Raw genomic sequence first — 15,853 nt, 5'->3', positions numbered from 1 at the left:
GCGCAGAGGCATATAGTCGGTCCATCTCAATAGAAATGTCAGAATGCAATAAGTATGCAATGACTCTCTGTCTACTGTAATGAGCCCAGACTGTGTGGTTGTCTCCGGAGGACGCTGATAGCAAGTATATCGTCCGAATGGCAACACTCCTCTGCCATCTGTTCCGTTCGTTCGACACATGCAGAATACTATATGTGCAATTTATAGAGGGATTCGGGACATCTATCATTTGGGTAAAACCTAATAATACAAGTGACATATGGATTTAATGAATACATTGTGTGAGTGAAAGGATAGCAATGAGAGTAGTCACTGTTACACTCCATATACAAACCAAATGGAAAGCCTGAGGGACTCAATTTAGCAGGTAACCTGTCTCTCTGGGGCTTTTGGATGCCGGTGATTGGCAGCCAGTGGCACTATTTGTACAACCTTTGCTGAATGTGCACGCACACATATTTAAGTGGCGATAGAACTGATAACTGTGTGACATCTGAATACCTGTAGCTCACTACAAGCTCCGTCCATGTCACATGTAAGTCCACATAACACGCGGTAATTGTTTTGACGCTTAAAAGTCATTTACAAGCGACAGCAGGCCCTGATTTCCAAAACACAGCAGTTTGTGTTTTGGAGCAGCATGCCTGTCACCTTTTAATGGGAAATTCATCCAAGGTGACCCATAATAGGCTCCTCTTGCTCCGTGCATGCTCTCTGCAGACATCCAAGCCAGCAGGCTACGGCGGTTCTGCCGCTGACAGCAAATGGGAGCGCCAGATTAGAGAATGTCAAATTAATGCAGATGGAAGACAGTGAGAGTTACAAAACATGTGACTGCATGGTGTCAAATTGAGTGACTATTTTTTTCTCCCCGTGCCTTCTGTGAAAACATCTGAAGCCCCAGTAGTACTGTTGTTATTCCAGACATAAATGCTGGGGTGAGAGTGAGTGACATATTGCTCGATAAACTCCGAGGCAAATTTGTTTTTCGAGGCTGAAGAAAAATGCAGAGGACTCGTGTGAACGATTGCAAAACGCTTGAGTAAACTTGAGAATTCGAAATGTTTCGAGAATTAACGGGGGGGAAACGCTTCAGATAGCAAAACACGTGAGGGTATTTTTTTTCCTTAAACTAGATTTCCTTTTTTTTGATGCATGTGTGTGTTTTAAGTTTACGTGAGGAGAGGAGTGCATGTGCTTGCTGGAGAGAATCCAAACAATTTACAAAGCGTACCACTTGCTACTCTAAAAAAAAATCCCTGTCCATGACAATAAAAGCATAGACAGTCTTGAAATATGGCTGGCGGTTTTGACAGCGTGTCACACGAGGAGGCCGTGAGATTGGTCCTGTGCAGCGGGCCAAAGACGGGTGATACTTTATTGAAATGCAAAATGACTACTCGCAGAGCAGAGCTGGTGTTGTTTTTAAGATGCATGAAAACTGCATGGAACAGAGGAAGCAGCGAGTAGTAAAGGGAATGGATTCTGCATCTGCATGTGCAGCCTCAAAGGCTGTCGTCTCTGTTGTCACACACACACACGCGCAACACAGGCCCAGGACACATCACCGCGAGTCTGGTCCTGATCAAGGGCATTAAATACTATTCAGATTCACACAGGAAAAAAAACGCCCTTGGTTATTTGGTTTTTACGGTGGCTTGTTGAGCATGACAGCGATTTACTGTACAACAGCAATCACACAGCAGCTTTCATGTCCATTAAACACATATAAACACTCCATCTACGTTATCCTCTTCTAACACACATTCACATTCTGAGATTTTAGAAAAAAATAACAATGCAAAAACACGTCTTCTGTCAGCGAGATGTCATTCCTTTTTAAATGTCAAGCTGTCCCCGTCCTGCGTCCCCCCGCACCCCACAACTGGCAAACGTCCAGAATTGGTATTTCATATTTTTAGATCGCCGGCGCTGATGAAAGAGTTACATTCAGAGGGAAGAAAAGGAAACCGAGATAGAGTCAAGTCAGAGAGCCTTTAGAGAACAACTGCTAGCCTCTGATGTGACTGCTGGCCTTCTCGCTGTCAGCCAGACAATCGACGCAGGACGCCAATGCGCCTGCAACATGTAAAGCCATGTATTAATGCATAATACAAAGGCGAAATGACCTTTCGTGCTGTATGATGTGCTCCGAAGGGGTCGACGGTGACGATTACGCAACACCTGCTAGCTGATAACGGGAGAAATTGGCGGGGAGGGTTCTTCACTTATTCAGCATGATGCAACAGAGCAGAGGGTGTCACATGATCAACATTTTGATCACATCTTACTGCAGTTAAGGGATGGTATAGAACACGTGTTGCTGTGTGGTGTGATATTTTCAGCACCTATGCAACATGTTTTATATTCTAGATATGTTTATTTTACTGTGTCATTTTTGTTAAATTACAGGATACAGCATCAAATCATTATAGGAAGCTATAAAAAATTATGACATATACATGTTTTTTTTTATTGTAGGACATAAAATCTTTCAGTCAATCCTGCCATCATGTTGTTCATATTTGACAAAATATATTTCCCCACTTTTCCCCCCCGTTTTCACACATGAACACCCCGGTCTCTCCAGGAAAGGTAATTGGATCTGTTCTGTGTAAATATGCCAGATGACTTATGGCACACGAAGGAGATATTAGAGCAGAGAAATCTGCAATAGAGCCTGATAAACCCAATATTAATTACTTTGCTTATTTCTCCTACTACCCTCCCCCTTGGAACCAATTAGTAAGTTGAGATGCTTCTTTTCAGTTTAATGAGGTCTAAGTAGTGATAATGAATTTCATATTCCTGCCAAGCATTTAAAATAGGCTTGTGGAGCCACAAAGGCAATTCCATATGAAATGATCTCTCAAGCATAATTCCCATTCTGCAAGAAGTATATTTCTTTCATTGAGAAACTCAAAAAATTAGGAAATTAGGTCCCATTTTCACCACAAATGCAGAGGATGAATTAATAGAAGTACTTTTTTCCTCACGCTGATGCCGTTTGGGGACGATAGAGCATTAGTCACATCAGAATTTACAGACCCGGTTTTAATTAGATCTTAATAAACGATGTGTCTCACAAGTGGGTCACTAAATCTTCAAAAATCACATCTAAATCTTACCACGAATGGCCAACAGTGAAGTGACAAAAACCCTGTTCATCATCTAAAGAGCAGGGAGAGCCCGAGGACCGCCACACCTTGAAAAATCCTCCACAAAGGCAAAAAGCAAAGAGAGGAACAAAAGCACCCCGTGACAAACTTGTTATGTCGCTCTATATAATGTGGGTTAGCAGGAAAAGTAGGCAGCGGGGTAGCCTTTTACCTCGGCAGGGGTCATATTTGCAGGACTAATCCTCAGTGCACATAAGACAAGAAGGTCTGATCCGCCTGATATAATATTTACAAACAGTGGGGACACAAAGCTCTCATTAATTTTACAGTAGCTTTTGTTTCATGGGGAAAATGTTGAATTAAAGAGGAGCAGCGCTCACACATGAACCCGCACAGGCTTGTGCAGCCACTGACATCAGCAATTACTGTGAAGTGTGGTGATGATGGGATCCTTTCCATTGTGAGGGCTTGTTTTGATTCTCTGGCATGGGAACAAAAGAGAGAAGAGGTTGGATTGAATTTTTTTTTTGTTATTAATCAAGAGAAGTGCTATCATTGTGGCGGGCACAATATTTACTGTAGTCTGTCATCCTGTAACTCAGTGGGTTTAAGGGTAGGACTCCAGGTATGGTGCTGTAAAGTGCTTCGGATTTGTGGTGTTCTCTTTCCTATCATTTTTTAAAGGGGAACTACGCCAATTTTAAAAATTCAAGACAGTCCAAAAAAATATTAGTAAACATGAACAACTCCCGCTCAAATCCAAAAACTAGAGTGCTTAAACTCAAATTTGTGATGTCATAGAGTATAGGAGCTGCTCGGAGAGGTGTTCTAGATGACACTGAGGCCCTCTTCAGACCTGGAATTAACATGCGTCCTCAGTGATCCGATCACAAGTGGACAGCTCTAAGTCCAGGTGTGAATGCACTCAAAACGCATTGAGGACGCATTGAGATCCGTTTGCTCAGACCACATTCAGAGGTGGTCTGGGCCACATATGGTCACATTCTTTTAGCAGTGTGTACGCGAATGTGTCCTGGGCCACATAAAGGACTGACTACTCTACTGATGTCCTGCTGGGATCCACCGGGTCTCACTGCGCTCTTCAGGTGAATAGACAGGCAGACGGTTGTTTTTTGTTGATTCCTGTAATATTACGTCACCACGTCTGTGTTTACTGCGTGTTTATTTGCATATAGAGCAGGGAAGTGAGATCCGATCACAAGATGTCACTCAAGAATTCTAATGCCAGGTGTGAACAGATGTACTTAAAACTGTCCACTTGTGATCCGATCACTCAGGGCGCATGTTAATACCAGGTCTGAACAGGGCCTGAGACTCTACATTTTCTGTTTCACAGCTGAGAACACTACAATAGAATAAAGCTAATTTGGGTATAAAACAGAAAACAAACATCTTGTGTGTCTACGAAATCAGTCTCCCATTCATTGTCTATGGAGCAGCTCCAGATATTATACCCTATGACATCACAAGTTTGAGACTTACAGTACATCTCTGGTTTCTGGCTTTGAGAGAGAGAGTAGCACATGCTCACACACATTGATTGAATTTTCCTAGTGCATGGAAATAACTTATTTGGGTGGTGTTCCCCTTTTAATGAAAGGGCGTTTTTTCAGTAACACGATGACTTCTTGCTTCTGCATAGAATATTTTGTCTGTACGCCCCCAGGCGTTCGGAGAATACTGCAGCGGAGAACGCGTCGAGCATAAAAAGCCTCTGTGTGCGCTCGTAGCTCACGCACCATCTGTGGTCGCCCCGGCCACAGTGTATTGCATAGCGAGCATAAACAATCTTTAGTATCATGGATGTATTACTGAACGGGCCTACCGGATACAGGCTCAGGGAACCTGGACCAGAACCTCTGTATGAAGTGACTGTTAACAGTTCTTCTTGGAAAGTCACTCAAACTCACTGCAAAGAGACCCAGATCTGGTCCTACTCTACCCACATATGGTCCTTTTCTACCCAGATCCGCTCCTATTTCACCTAAATCTGGTCCTATTCTACCCAGATATGGTCCTTTTCTACACAGATCTGGTCCTTTTCTACGCAGATTTGGTTCTACTCTACCCAGATCTGGTCCTACCCTACCCAGATCTGGTCCTACCCTACCCAGATCTGGTCCTACCCTACCCAGATCTGGTCCTTTTCTACCCAGATCCGGTCCTATTCAACCTAAATCTGGTCCTATTTTACCCAGATATGGTCCTTTTCTACACAGATCTGGTCCTTTTCTATGCAGATCTGGTCCTACTCTACCCAGATCTGGTCCTACCCTACCCACATATGGTCCTACCCTACCCAGATCTGGTCCTACTCTACCCAGATCTGGTCCTACCCTACCCAGATCTGTGAAACAACTACAAAGAGAAGCAAAGACACCCCCATGTAACGCAAAGGGGCCCATTGACTCATAATCTGTCTACAGTATGGTTGTGAACTATTTGGAGTTGCAAATAGCAGCTATTTATTAATATTAATTCAACCAATATTTTAATTTTAATCTAATACAATGAATAGACAATGTAACTATTAATAATGTACCATTTATTATCGCCCAGAACCAGGACTTCATGTGAGTCTTAACACATTTGTATTCTAATTTTACAAATGTACCCCCACACCCCTCTTTAAAACTGTGTCCCAGTCTACCCTCCCCCCTTTCAAATGTTTCTAAACCCCTGATCTAATGCAGAGGCACGATTCACAGTAGTCGAAGTTTAACACTAATTACACATTAACATCATCATTACACATTTATCAATATGAAAAATTAATGAAATACATAAATTCTGTTAAGAAGCCGCTAATTTATTTATTTTTATAGTTCTAAGTGCTCTTCAGGCTCAATAAGTTTCCAGAACATTGTTTAATATCAGCAAAAGCACTTATTTGGTTTGTCGTTTGCACACATAACAAAAAGAATAGTGTCTGTAATAGCTTGGCTTTGTTTTGGACTATTTCTGGATTAAAGCAAGCGGAGCGCTTTTATCAGGACTCAGGGTTTCAGAGTCAACTATCCTTCAGCTATGTCAGCTGTCACAACAACATATTTAGAAAACCGCTGCTAACTACTAAACAAAACAAGGCTCTTAAAATCTTGCTAATGACCCCAAGAGGATGCTCTGCTACTTGGAGCAAAGTGGTTTGAAATGATCAACTAATAATGCCATTCTGAGGCAAAATGTGTTTTGCAGTTATTAAAAAGCAAACGTCTCTTAACTACAAGCCTCCTTTATGTGCAGTCATGATTATTTTTTCTGGCCAGGGGCTGCAATTCATGCAGCAGTGCTCTAACATAAATGTGCTTCTTAATTTGGGTTGCAACAGTATATTCCCCATTAGCTGGAACAGGACATTTGGTTTAGTACACAAAGTGTTTCAGTTCACTCTATCCTGCAATCCAAATAATTACATACTTATTAGTATAATACAACCTACTTACAGTTCACATCTTACAAATTGTCCCACAAATAAAACGTTGGTGTCAGTGTGTCGACTAGCCCAGTTCATGTACGGCTGTTTAATGTTGACATTTTTTTCAGGTCGGTGTTCCACCCTATCTTATTGATTCAATTAAGTCCCAACTGTTTGTTTCTAACGATTCTCTTGTGTCAGAATCATAGACTGTATATAAAGATGGACGATGTGTCTCAAGTGAAGCCAAAATATCCAAGATATGGGAGCTGCCATCTTGAGATTTTGACGTCATTTGGAGCCTGCGCAGTAGTGATGGGGGCGGCGGAGCCGTGGTATCGAGGTCACCCGCCCGAACCAATCGTGAGCCGAGCACGGCTGCAGCTTGTCAGCGGGAGAGAATCACAGCTGCCAATCATGATGTTTCACCCCCTTTTTATAGTATCAAATAACTAAATAAAACCAAACTTATCCGAAAAATTAACACTTGAACATACATCAGCGTGATAAGAATAACCTAAAATGATAGAAACCATCTTTGGGAAAATTGTATTTGACGTGAACTTTGACTTTTTAGTTTGGCCCATGTCGCATCCGCTAACATGGAGGAGGTGGGATTTATGACCTATACTGCTGCCAGCCACCAGGGGGCAATCTAGATGTTTTGGCTTCACTGTTGGGAGCTATCATTTGGTCCATCTTTATATACAGTCTATGGTCAGAATGCTGAAGTTGTTGGAAATCCATTTTTCTGTAGCTTTGCTAGCAGCGAGGCTTCGTGGATGGCAATGTCAATTTGTCGGTTGGTCGGTCCACCACTTTGGTCCAGACAGAAATATCTCAACAACTATTGGATCGATTGCCATAATATTTTGTAAAGACAGTGATGGTGTCTGGAGACTTGGTCCATTTCCTCTATTGCCACCATGAGGCTGACACACACACACATATGACTGGGGTATAGTTAATGCATCGAATACGCTAATAACATTCCCATCAGCCTCAGCTGTACTTTGTTTTTAGTGCTAATTGGAAAGTATGATGGTGAACATGTCCCTGATTTTAGCATTTAGCTCAAAGCACAGCTGTGCATACACTAAGTACAGCCTCGTCGTTGTAGACACTATATCCTGGTATGGTAGTACCAGGTAATGTTATGTTTTCTATTCTTGTTGGGCCTCACTTTGTATAACTGGTACTGTGAATTAACGCAAAAACAAGAATGAAGAAGTTGTTACCTGTCACAGTAACATAATGGGGACAGGAATTAAGCACTTGTAGGGTTTTGATGACCGTAAATATAAAAAAAGATGACGTGCCCGATGATGAGGATCATATTTGTGGACACAAATAAATGGTAACTACAATTACCGCCTCGCAGTTGTATGCCTCCGCCAACCAGAAAAGTTGCAGTTTACATCCATGTCTGTCCAAAATATCCTCACTTCATAATTTTTCCATAATTAGCATATGATTTCTTGAATTATGGCCAAAAATGTTTTTTGTGAGGTCACAGTGACCTTGACCTTTGACCACTAAAATCTAATCTGCTCATCCTTGAGTCCGAGTGGACATTTGTGCCAAATTTGAAGAAATTCGATCAAGGCGTTCCCAAGATATCACAAGAATGGGATGGGCGTGAGGTCACAGTGACCTTTGACAACCAAAATCGAATTGGTTGATCTTTGAGTCCAAGTGGACATTTGTGCCAAATTTGAAGAAATTTCCTCAAGGCATGGAGGACAGACAACCCGAAAACCATCGCTCCCATGCATGAACATGCAATAAAGCAGGCACGGCCGGCCTGGCAATCGCAACAAAGCACGGAGAAGCTCAGATTATGACACACAGAGGGAGAGTGACTTCATTTTCTGCTCAAATAGACATTGCACCTCTATATCTTTACAAAGCAAATAGTTGTTTGCTGCTATATTTATGCTCTGGATATCATATAGAGTCATATATATGTAGGAATTTTGGAAAAACACAACACTCACTCAAATGGAAAAGAAATTCATAATTCCCACTGCACCAAAAACAACTGTGACCTCAACACAGCGATACGTATCGAGCCGTGAACGTTGTCTGCCGTTAACACCCCTTTTATTAATGCTTGGGGATTCTGGCTAAGACAAGAAACAGCTGGTGTAGTGTTAAGAGAGAACGCTGGCTAATTAATTAAGCTGTGGGCCACAGAAATTCATTTTGCATATAAGCGTTGTGACCACAAACCATAGCCCCTGCACAGAATTGGCTGAAAGACCTCAATTAAACATGCTGTTTAAACAAATATCTACAAGCTTAGAGGAGCTCTCTCTTATGAATAATTCAAAGCCTGGAAGAGGAAATAAATGGGAAATACTGAAATATGTAAAACCTATTTGTAGCTGTGAGCATACAGTAATAATTATGGCGCTGATTGTCCTTAGATTCATTTACTTAAATATGTATTTTTCTTTCAGGCCTAAGCAATTCATTTATTTCTGGGAAAATATATGATACAACACCGGCAAAGTAAACAAGCTTACTACAGAGCCAATAAAGCAAAGGAAATCTTCACTTTGAAGGCTATATAGGGGAAGTTTGTGGTGTTTTACAGAGTGGTCCTTCGATGTCACAGTGGCATGTGCAACAACATCAGGACAGAGTGGGTTTACTGAGCTCCAGATGTGGAGAGGCCTCGGGCTGAGGCTGCACGCCACTTCCCATTGGCGCTGCAGTGGAGCAGCGATGACACTAGTGAGAGCACGGTTGAGAGGAGGTCTAAGGGAGGGGTGGAGGAAGATGTATGTCAAAATAATGTGCCTCCAGGACGCATTATATAAGGCTATTAAATTGTCAGTGTCTAAAACCGCGCATAGAGGATACAACCTTTGTTTGTGACAGCCGAAAATCCATTTTTCATGTTTGTTTCATTGTGAGCTTTGCCAGCGAGTGGTTTCTTTTGTTGGAGCGCACTGAGGAAAAAAAAAAAGCCCTGATCCTCTACTCCTCATTAAAGCTCCTGAAGGGGAGACATGAGGGATTTAAATGATATTTTCACTCTGGAAAGAAATGAAACTATAGCAGCACTCCATATTCTGGATATTAAAGTTGCTTAACATTGAAATGACATCCATGTTGAAAAGGAACAGCTGACAGGGTCGAGGAGGAAGGGCAACTATAGCTGCTATAATGGACTATCATTGTAGGTAACAGTGTGAGGTGAGAGGACGACAGTGAAACGGATATTACACAGAGTAAAGTATTTATGACTTAAGTCTGAATAAATTATAATATACAGTGGATACTTACAAGTGAGTTACTTCTGCTTGTATCCCCGCTTCTGCTGCTCTGAATATCTTATCTGCTTCTCGTTCCCTGGCAGCTGCACATTTTACAGCAAACCACTAGGTAAGAGATTATCCGCACAGCGTTGAGAATAGATGACCTTTCATTTATGAGCAGGTTGACCCCGCAGAGCCGACTGTTGGTGGGAGTAAGTTCACGAGGGAGCAAGGCCACCTCCGGCAGCCTCTATCTGCTTTTTGTCTCCGTTATCACCTGATGCACTGCATCACCAATGGCATGATTTCCTCCACAGGAAACAGACTGCTGCTCGACACATTCAATGCACCTTTGTTCTCACTGCGGTGAGCGTATGTTTCAGTCGAATATCATACAAGAGCTGAGATGTTACTCCTGAAAAAGACGTGATTTGTCACACCTGCAAAGCATATTTTCATGTTTTCAGTAGCCGGATTAAGTTTGAAAAATCGATGTAAGCAGGAGGTTAGTTTTTCTTTAGCAAGTCAAGAATAATTTCTGTGGTTTCCTCTGGACATGTTCAGGGGTCGAGAAATGCGTGACCCCAAAAGCAACATCTCTGCCCGGCACTTTACAGATGCACGAAAAAAATAGGTTCTCTTTTGTGCATGCTCTTTGCACCAAATAAATACAGCACCTTATCATACCGCAGAGAGCAACGCTGCCTGTATAAGGGAGGCAGAGAACAGCCGTGAGCATATCCAAGAGAGTGGCAGGCAGCAATCTGTAAGTAGAGCTGCAGGGTGCGAAGCAGGCTGCCTTGTCCGAATCACTCAGCACACACAAGCACCTACTCAAGGGTCATCCGGCTAATGGACCTCTGGACACACATTCGTTGCAATAAGGCTGTCAATATCTGGGTGCACGAGTGGAACAGTTGCTTATATGCTGTCAAAAGAAATGATTGCGTTCGGAGAGAGCCAAAATCTGTAATCTTCCTGTCTCGTATGCCTTTTCACGCTGCAGGTGTTCTTATTCACAGCTAATAATTTATCTAGAGTTTGAGTGTGTCTGAACATCAGGTCAACATTTTCCCAAATGTGGTTGACTTGTTTTCCTAAACAAAATCCCCTCAATAGATCTAAATTTCTATCGGCAAGGACACAACTGATCTCTCGGCCTCAGTAATCTCGATTTCCGCTGGCAATACCAGTCACCGTGAACTTGTGGCATTTCGCTGCCTTTAATGATTGGCTCGATGGTCTGCAACCAATGGCCTCCTTGCCACCAATTCATGACCCGTCAACCCCAATCCTCCCACCAATCCAACAGGCACACGACACGCAGCACAGAACAAATGTCCCAGTGTCAGAATCAATCCAGACAGGCTTCCCATCTTCCTCTCATAAAACTGGCATCTCATTTATCCAGGAGTGAGGACTAGCCAAATGGAATGACAGGGCATTTACACTTTTAGTGGCAGAGGGGTCCTGAAGGATTCGAATTGTTCGCTTTGAACTCGTCTGAGGCGCCCGAATGCACGTTTGAAATATTAATTCCAGTTCCCTTTTGTTGACATGAGACCACTTCCTAGAAGATATCTTATTTGTGAGTGCATTTTTTTCTCATTTTAAACATTTTTTCTCCTCCAATACACACGTGAGTAATGAAATAAAGGTGTTGGAACAGAAAGTCTCCTGACTCGCAATATTGAGAATATTGAAAAGACCCCTTGCTGATATGCTTGAGGTGCACCGGCGCATAGAGGAAATAACAGACACCAAGGACCTGCACGCTCATGCAGCTACTTCTCCCTTTGAAGTTCTTCTGACAGCATTCGGCTTCCTCTCCTCTGCTGAATCCCGGGATCATAATTATTTACCATAACAGTGGCGCGCATCCGCCTGATGAAAACAAAAGTTCGACCGCAGTGATTCGGTCGTATTCTATTCAGTGCAATTTCACAGGGGCCCGCAATCGCACAGATCAAATTGAGAAGGAGCAGTGTAGCATGAATATCAACTGTAATAGCTCAAGAAGGAAAGCAGCAAAGGCGTTCATTGTCTGCCTTTGTGATCTTCAGTACAGAAATTCTCGTGCTATCAAGAGCAAATCTTAATGAAAAACAGCCTCTGTAAAATGTGCTCGCTGAATAATTGGTTGTTAGTCCAAGCTTAACCAATAATATATCAATGAAGGTAATGAAATCAAGATGGAAATATAAACCCAGAATGAAATAAAGTGTTATTTTCTTTGACAATCTAAACACAACCACACCCAGGATAACAAGTGGCGATGGTATCAACTGAAAAGGTGACACTTAAAGCTGCAGTGGGTAGAATTGAAGCAAATATGAATATAAAAAGGTTATTATATATTATAAAACGGTCACTATATCCTGACAGTAGTGCATGAGACAGGTAATCTGAAAAAAATCATGTGCCTCTTTGTCCTCCGGCGCTCCTAATGGCATCTACAAGATTTCACAGACCGGAAGAAAACAACCAATCTGGAGTCTTGCTGTCTCTGAGCAGCTGTCAATCACTCGCAAACTCTGATCAAACGGTCAAACTAGACAGCACTGATCAAGTATGAATCAATATTCTGTTACTGTAATGCCTATTTCCTGCCTCAAATGTTTTCAGAAACATCTTGTAGTGTACTGTTTAGCTGTAAAATGGGAAAATTTTGACCCGACAGTCATGTTGAGATCAGTTGAGGAGATACAAAGCACCGCCCACCAGCCGGAGCAAACTTTCTCATTTTACAGCTAAACAGTACACTACAAGATGTTTCTGACAACATTTGAGGTGAGAAATAGGCCTTACAGTAACAGAATATTGATTCATATTTGATCAACGCTGCCTAGTTTGACTGTTTGATCGGAATTTGTGAATGATTGATAGCTGCTTGTTGAATGAACAGCCAATAGGAACACTCTCTCTCTGAAATGACCTGTGATTGGCCAAAGTCTCCCGTCACAGGCTAGATTTTTTAAAGCCTGAAAACAGAGCCATGAGGAGGTGCAGAAGTCTAGTTTTCTCTCAGAACACTTGAATTACAGTATGCTGGAAGGTTATTATGGGATTTTTTTCCCAATGATGCCAAAAACGTTCTGCCTACTGCAGAAAAGGAAACATTTTGATGCTTTCAAGAGATCTGTAGCACCCAGAGCGGGAGAGAAAAAAGCTCCGAGGGACTCACCGATCGTGTGGATGGTGGTCCGTCCGGGCCTCGTCCCATGATGCTGTTGGATGGTGTCGTAGAAAGTGGCCTGACACAGCTGAATAGCAGTCACGCTGACCCAGAGGCACAGGCAGAGCAGCCAGGACATGACAGGACACATCTGCTAAGGACCGGCAGAGGTGGAGTCAAAGCAAAATACATCATGTTCTCAACCTATGACCTCAACCACCCTCCCCTCCCCAACAAGCGCACACACACTTCATGAGTCGTGTGCAAAATAAATACAAATAAATACATTTTGCACAAGCACTCTGGTCTATAATTGGCCTTAACGCTCCTCAGCGTTCGTCTTTTAGTCATCGGAATTTATCATTAGCATGATTATATAAGTATGACTTCTTCACTGTTTCGTCTTCCTAGTTTGCCCTGTCTTGTCCCTGAGCCACGTCGCTGCAAATGTGGAGTGATCCCTGGGGAGTTTTTCCCATGCAGCAGAGATTTCCCCTGACAGGCCGACTCCCTTCAACTCCTGAGCTGTGCTCCTGCCTCCGAACCTAAATCAAACTTAAAGAAAGATACGATTTTTGCAAGCAGCTGGCTGCCGAGGCTTTTCTGTATCTGTCAGAATAATGTGACAGTGACACAGCAGTAATGGGAATCAAAAGCCTTGTAATGTTTCACCATGCTGTTCAGAAAAAAAAAAAAAGAAATAGAACAACAGCGAGGAATGCTCCTGGTCATAGGAGAAGGGTTGCTGTGAAGGAAATCTATGCAGGAGAAAATAATAGAAAATGTTTCATCAGGTTAATTCACAGCAGCATCAAACTGCCAAGCATTAGATTATTAACCATCTTGTTAAATGCATTAATTCAGCCTAAAATTTATGATTGGATTTAATTCTTCAGGATATGATTTCAACATTTTTTCAAGTGCATACAAACTTTTATCAAGCCTTAGGAAGACAAAAATATGTATTGCATCCATTTGTACTATTAAGGTCATAAAAGAAGTGCATTCTCCTGATTCAACTCATGAGTGCAGAATACTTTACAGCCCTTTCACATGTATACTGTGCTTTTAAGCATCTAAATATACAATTGTTCAAAAAATGGCTTAATTAACATCTTAAATGAAATTTAAATTCTCTGTATAGTCAATATTAAGTCATATCATAGAATAAGATAACAGAAAAAATGCATCTCAACAATTAATGTGCTCAGATCTCACATTTAAATACAAACTGATTTTATGGAAAACGTATGATTTGCAAGTTTTATGCAAAAAGCTAAATCTCTTGACAATGCCATGATTTATTTTTTTTGCCCCAGAGAGGAGAAAGAAGAAAATCTTACCTGAGCAACCCAACAAAGAGTATATAAATATCTCAACAGAATGACATAAATCCATCCATAATGCCGCTCATGTTGATCCCATCCAATAACTCTGAATTTAGCTCGAGGAGGGAACTCCAGTGACTCTGCCTCCCCGCTCCGCACTTTGATAGCAACAGTCCAGTGATTCAGAAATGACCGTCAAGCCGGAGTCAGGAAATAGATTTACAGCTCTTTCAATTCCACCTTTGAAATATCACTGCTTCCCCTTGAGGAGCTGCTCCCACTGACACTGAATTCATTTGCCCCTTCGCGTTTATAGGCACGTGCGGAGTGCTCCTTAATTAACTGTAGTGGAATCTCTCCTTTCACCGTCTGCATCCTTCCAGTGAGAGGCAGCCTCTGAGCGGCGGGCTCTCGCCGAGTCCCCCCCCCACCTCAGCGAGCACCAAGAAACAAATGTTCCCGTGCAGCCTCGCTGTGTGTAAAGACTGTATCACATGTCTTAAAGCCAGACTGCCTCTGGATTAGATGGCATGGTGGGACTCCACCTGATCATATGCTTCTGACAAATGCAAATCAGGGAAAACTGGCAGCACTCACGTCACTGTGACCACATGATTAACAATTATTTACATTTAGAATGGATTTCTTTTTTTCTCCTGAGGGAACATATCCTTTTATTCTTTTCCTTGTTTTGCTGTTGTCAGTTTCTACTCTGCTCCGACATAAAGAGAACATCTTTTAAGTGATTTAAAAGTTATTCCGAGACATAACGAGAAAGTCAGGATGTGGTATTACCAGAGAAATAGAGTAAATCCTCGGCCCTGAGCTTACCTTTTTGTTTGTTAGAGGAAAAAAAGATTAGGAAAGAACATGTTTTAACAAGCTGAGCAGATTGTGACGAGATATAACAATGCCCATTCAGCTGAAGGTAATCTTCACCTACAGTGGGGGAGTTCTCCAGTGTATGATGGAGATGTAATGGTGATCGTAGGGGAGGTGAGTGCTGTTATTTGGAGTAAATCAGTGCCAAACTGTGTATGTGTGGGGAAACGGCTCCATCCTCCCCGCTCCTCGCCACCTTCACTATACGTGGTGAGCTCTACTTTTGCATTGTGTCTGGATTTTTTATCGCTGGCATGCAGAACATGCCCAAGGCCTGCAGCTCACACTGCCATCTCTACGGCATAAAGACTTCACATTTTTTATTTTGATGCTTGCTCAGGAAGACAGGGTGCATTCCCAGTTCAGGAAGGAGTGAAGAATACGCAGAGTGAGAGGAACAGCGAGAAACTGCCTGAGATGTAGGCGCACGGAAACGCCGCATTAATGTGTGAGGCTTTGGCAGAGTCAACTCTGTGCAGAGGGGATTTGGGACATATAGGAGGAAGCCAAATAGCATAAATTGCTGAGTTGTTCTGAACAGAACAATAGTTTCCAAAGACGGGGTGGTCATTAATTGTTCATAGGGATTTTCCCATGTTGACACTGTGCTTTGACACGCTAGGACTGGATTTCATCCGAACCATCTG

General features: G+C 42.3%; 1 protein-coding gene across 3 annotated transcripts in view; it reads right to left on the bottom strand.

The window, feature by feature from the left end:
- LOC119489969 (chemokine-like protein TAFA-1) overlaps positions 1-14,788 on the bottom strand; it is a 29,683-nt gene extending 14,895 nt beyond the window's left edge. Inside the window, exons 1-2 of one of the 3 annotated variants that reach the window (XM_037773048.1) lie at positions 14,340-14,788; positions 13,006-13,147 (exon numbers count right to left, since the gene is read on the bottom strand). In XM_037773048.1, coding sequence (XP_037628976.1) covers positions 13,006-13,147 — 142 coding nt within the window. In that variant the 5' untranslated portion in view covers positions 14,340-14,788. Of the gene's footprint in view, positions 1-13,005; positions 13,151-14,339 lie in introns of all 3 variants that reach the window. The other 2 variants (XM_037773047.1, XM_037773046.1) reach the window with 2 other exon arrangements.
- Between the last annotated feature and the right edge of the window lie 1,065 nt (positions 14,789-15,853).

This window comes from Sebastes umbrosus, chromosome 6 (genome assembly GCF_015220745.1).
Source record: "Sebastes umbrosus isolate fSebUmb1 chromosome 6, fSebUmb1.pri, whole genome shotgun sequence".
NCBI lineage: Eukaryota > Metazoa > Chordata > Actinopteri > Perciformes > Sebastidae > Sebastes > Sebastes umbrosus.
Note: the sequence above shows the minus strand (reverse complement) of the source record. Positions and strands in the feature narration are given on the sequence as shown.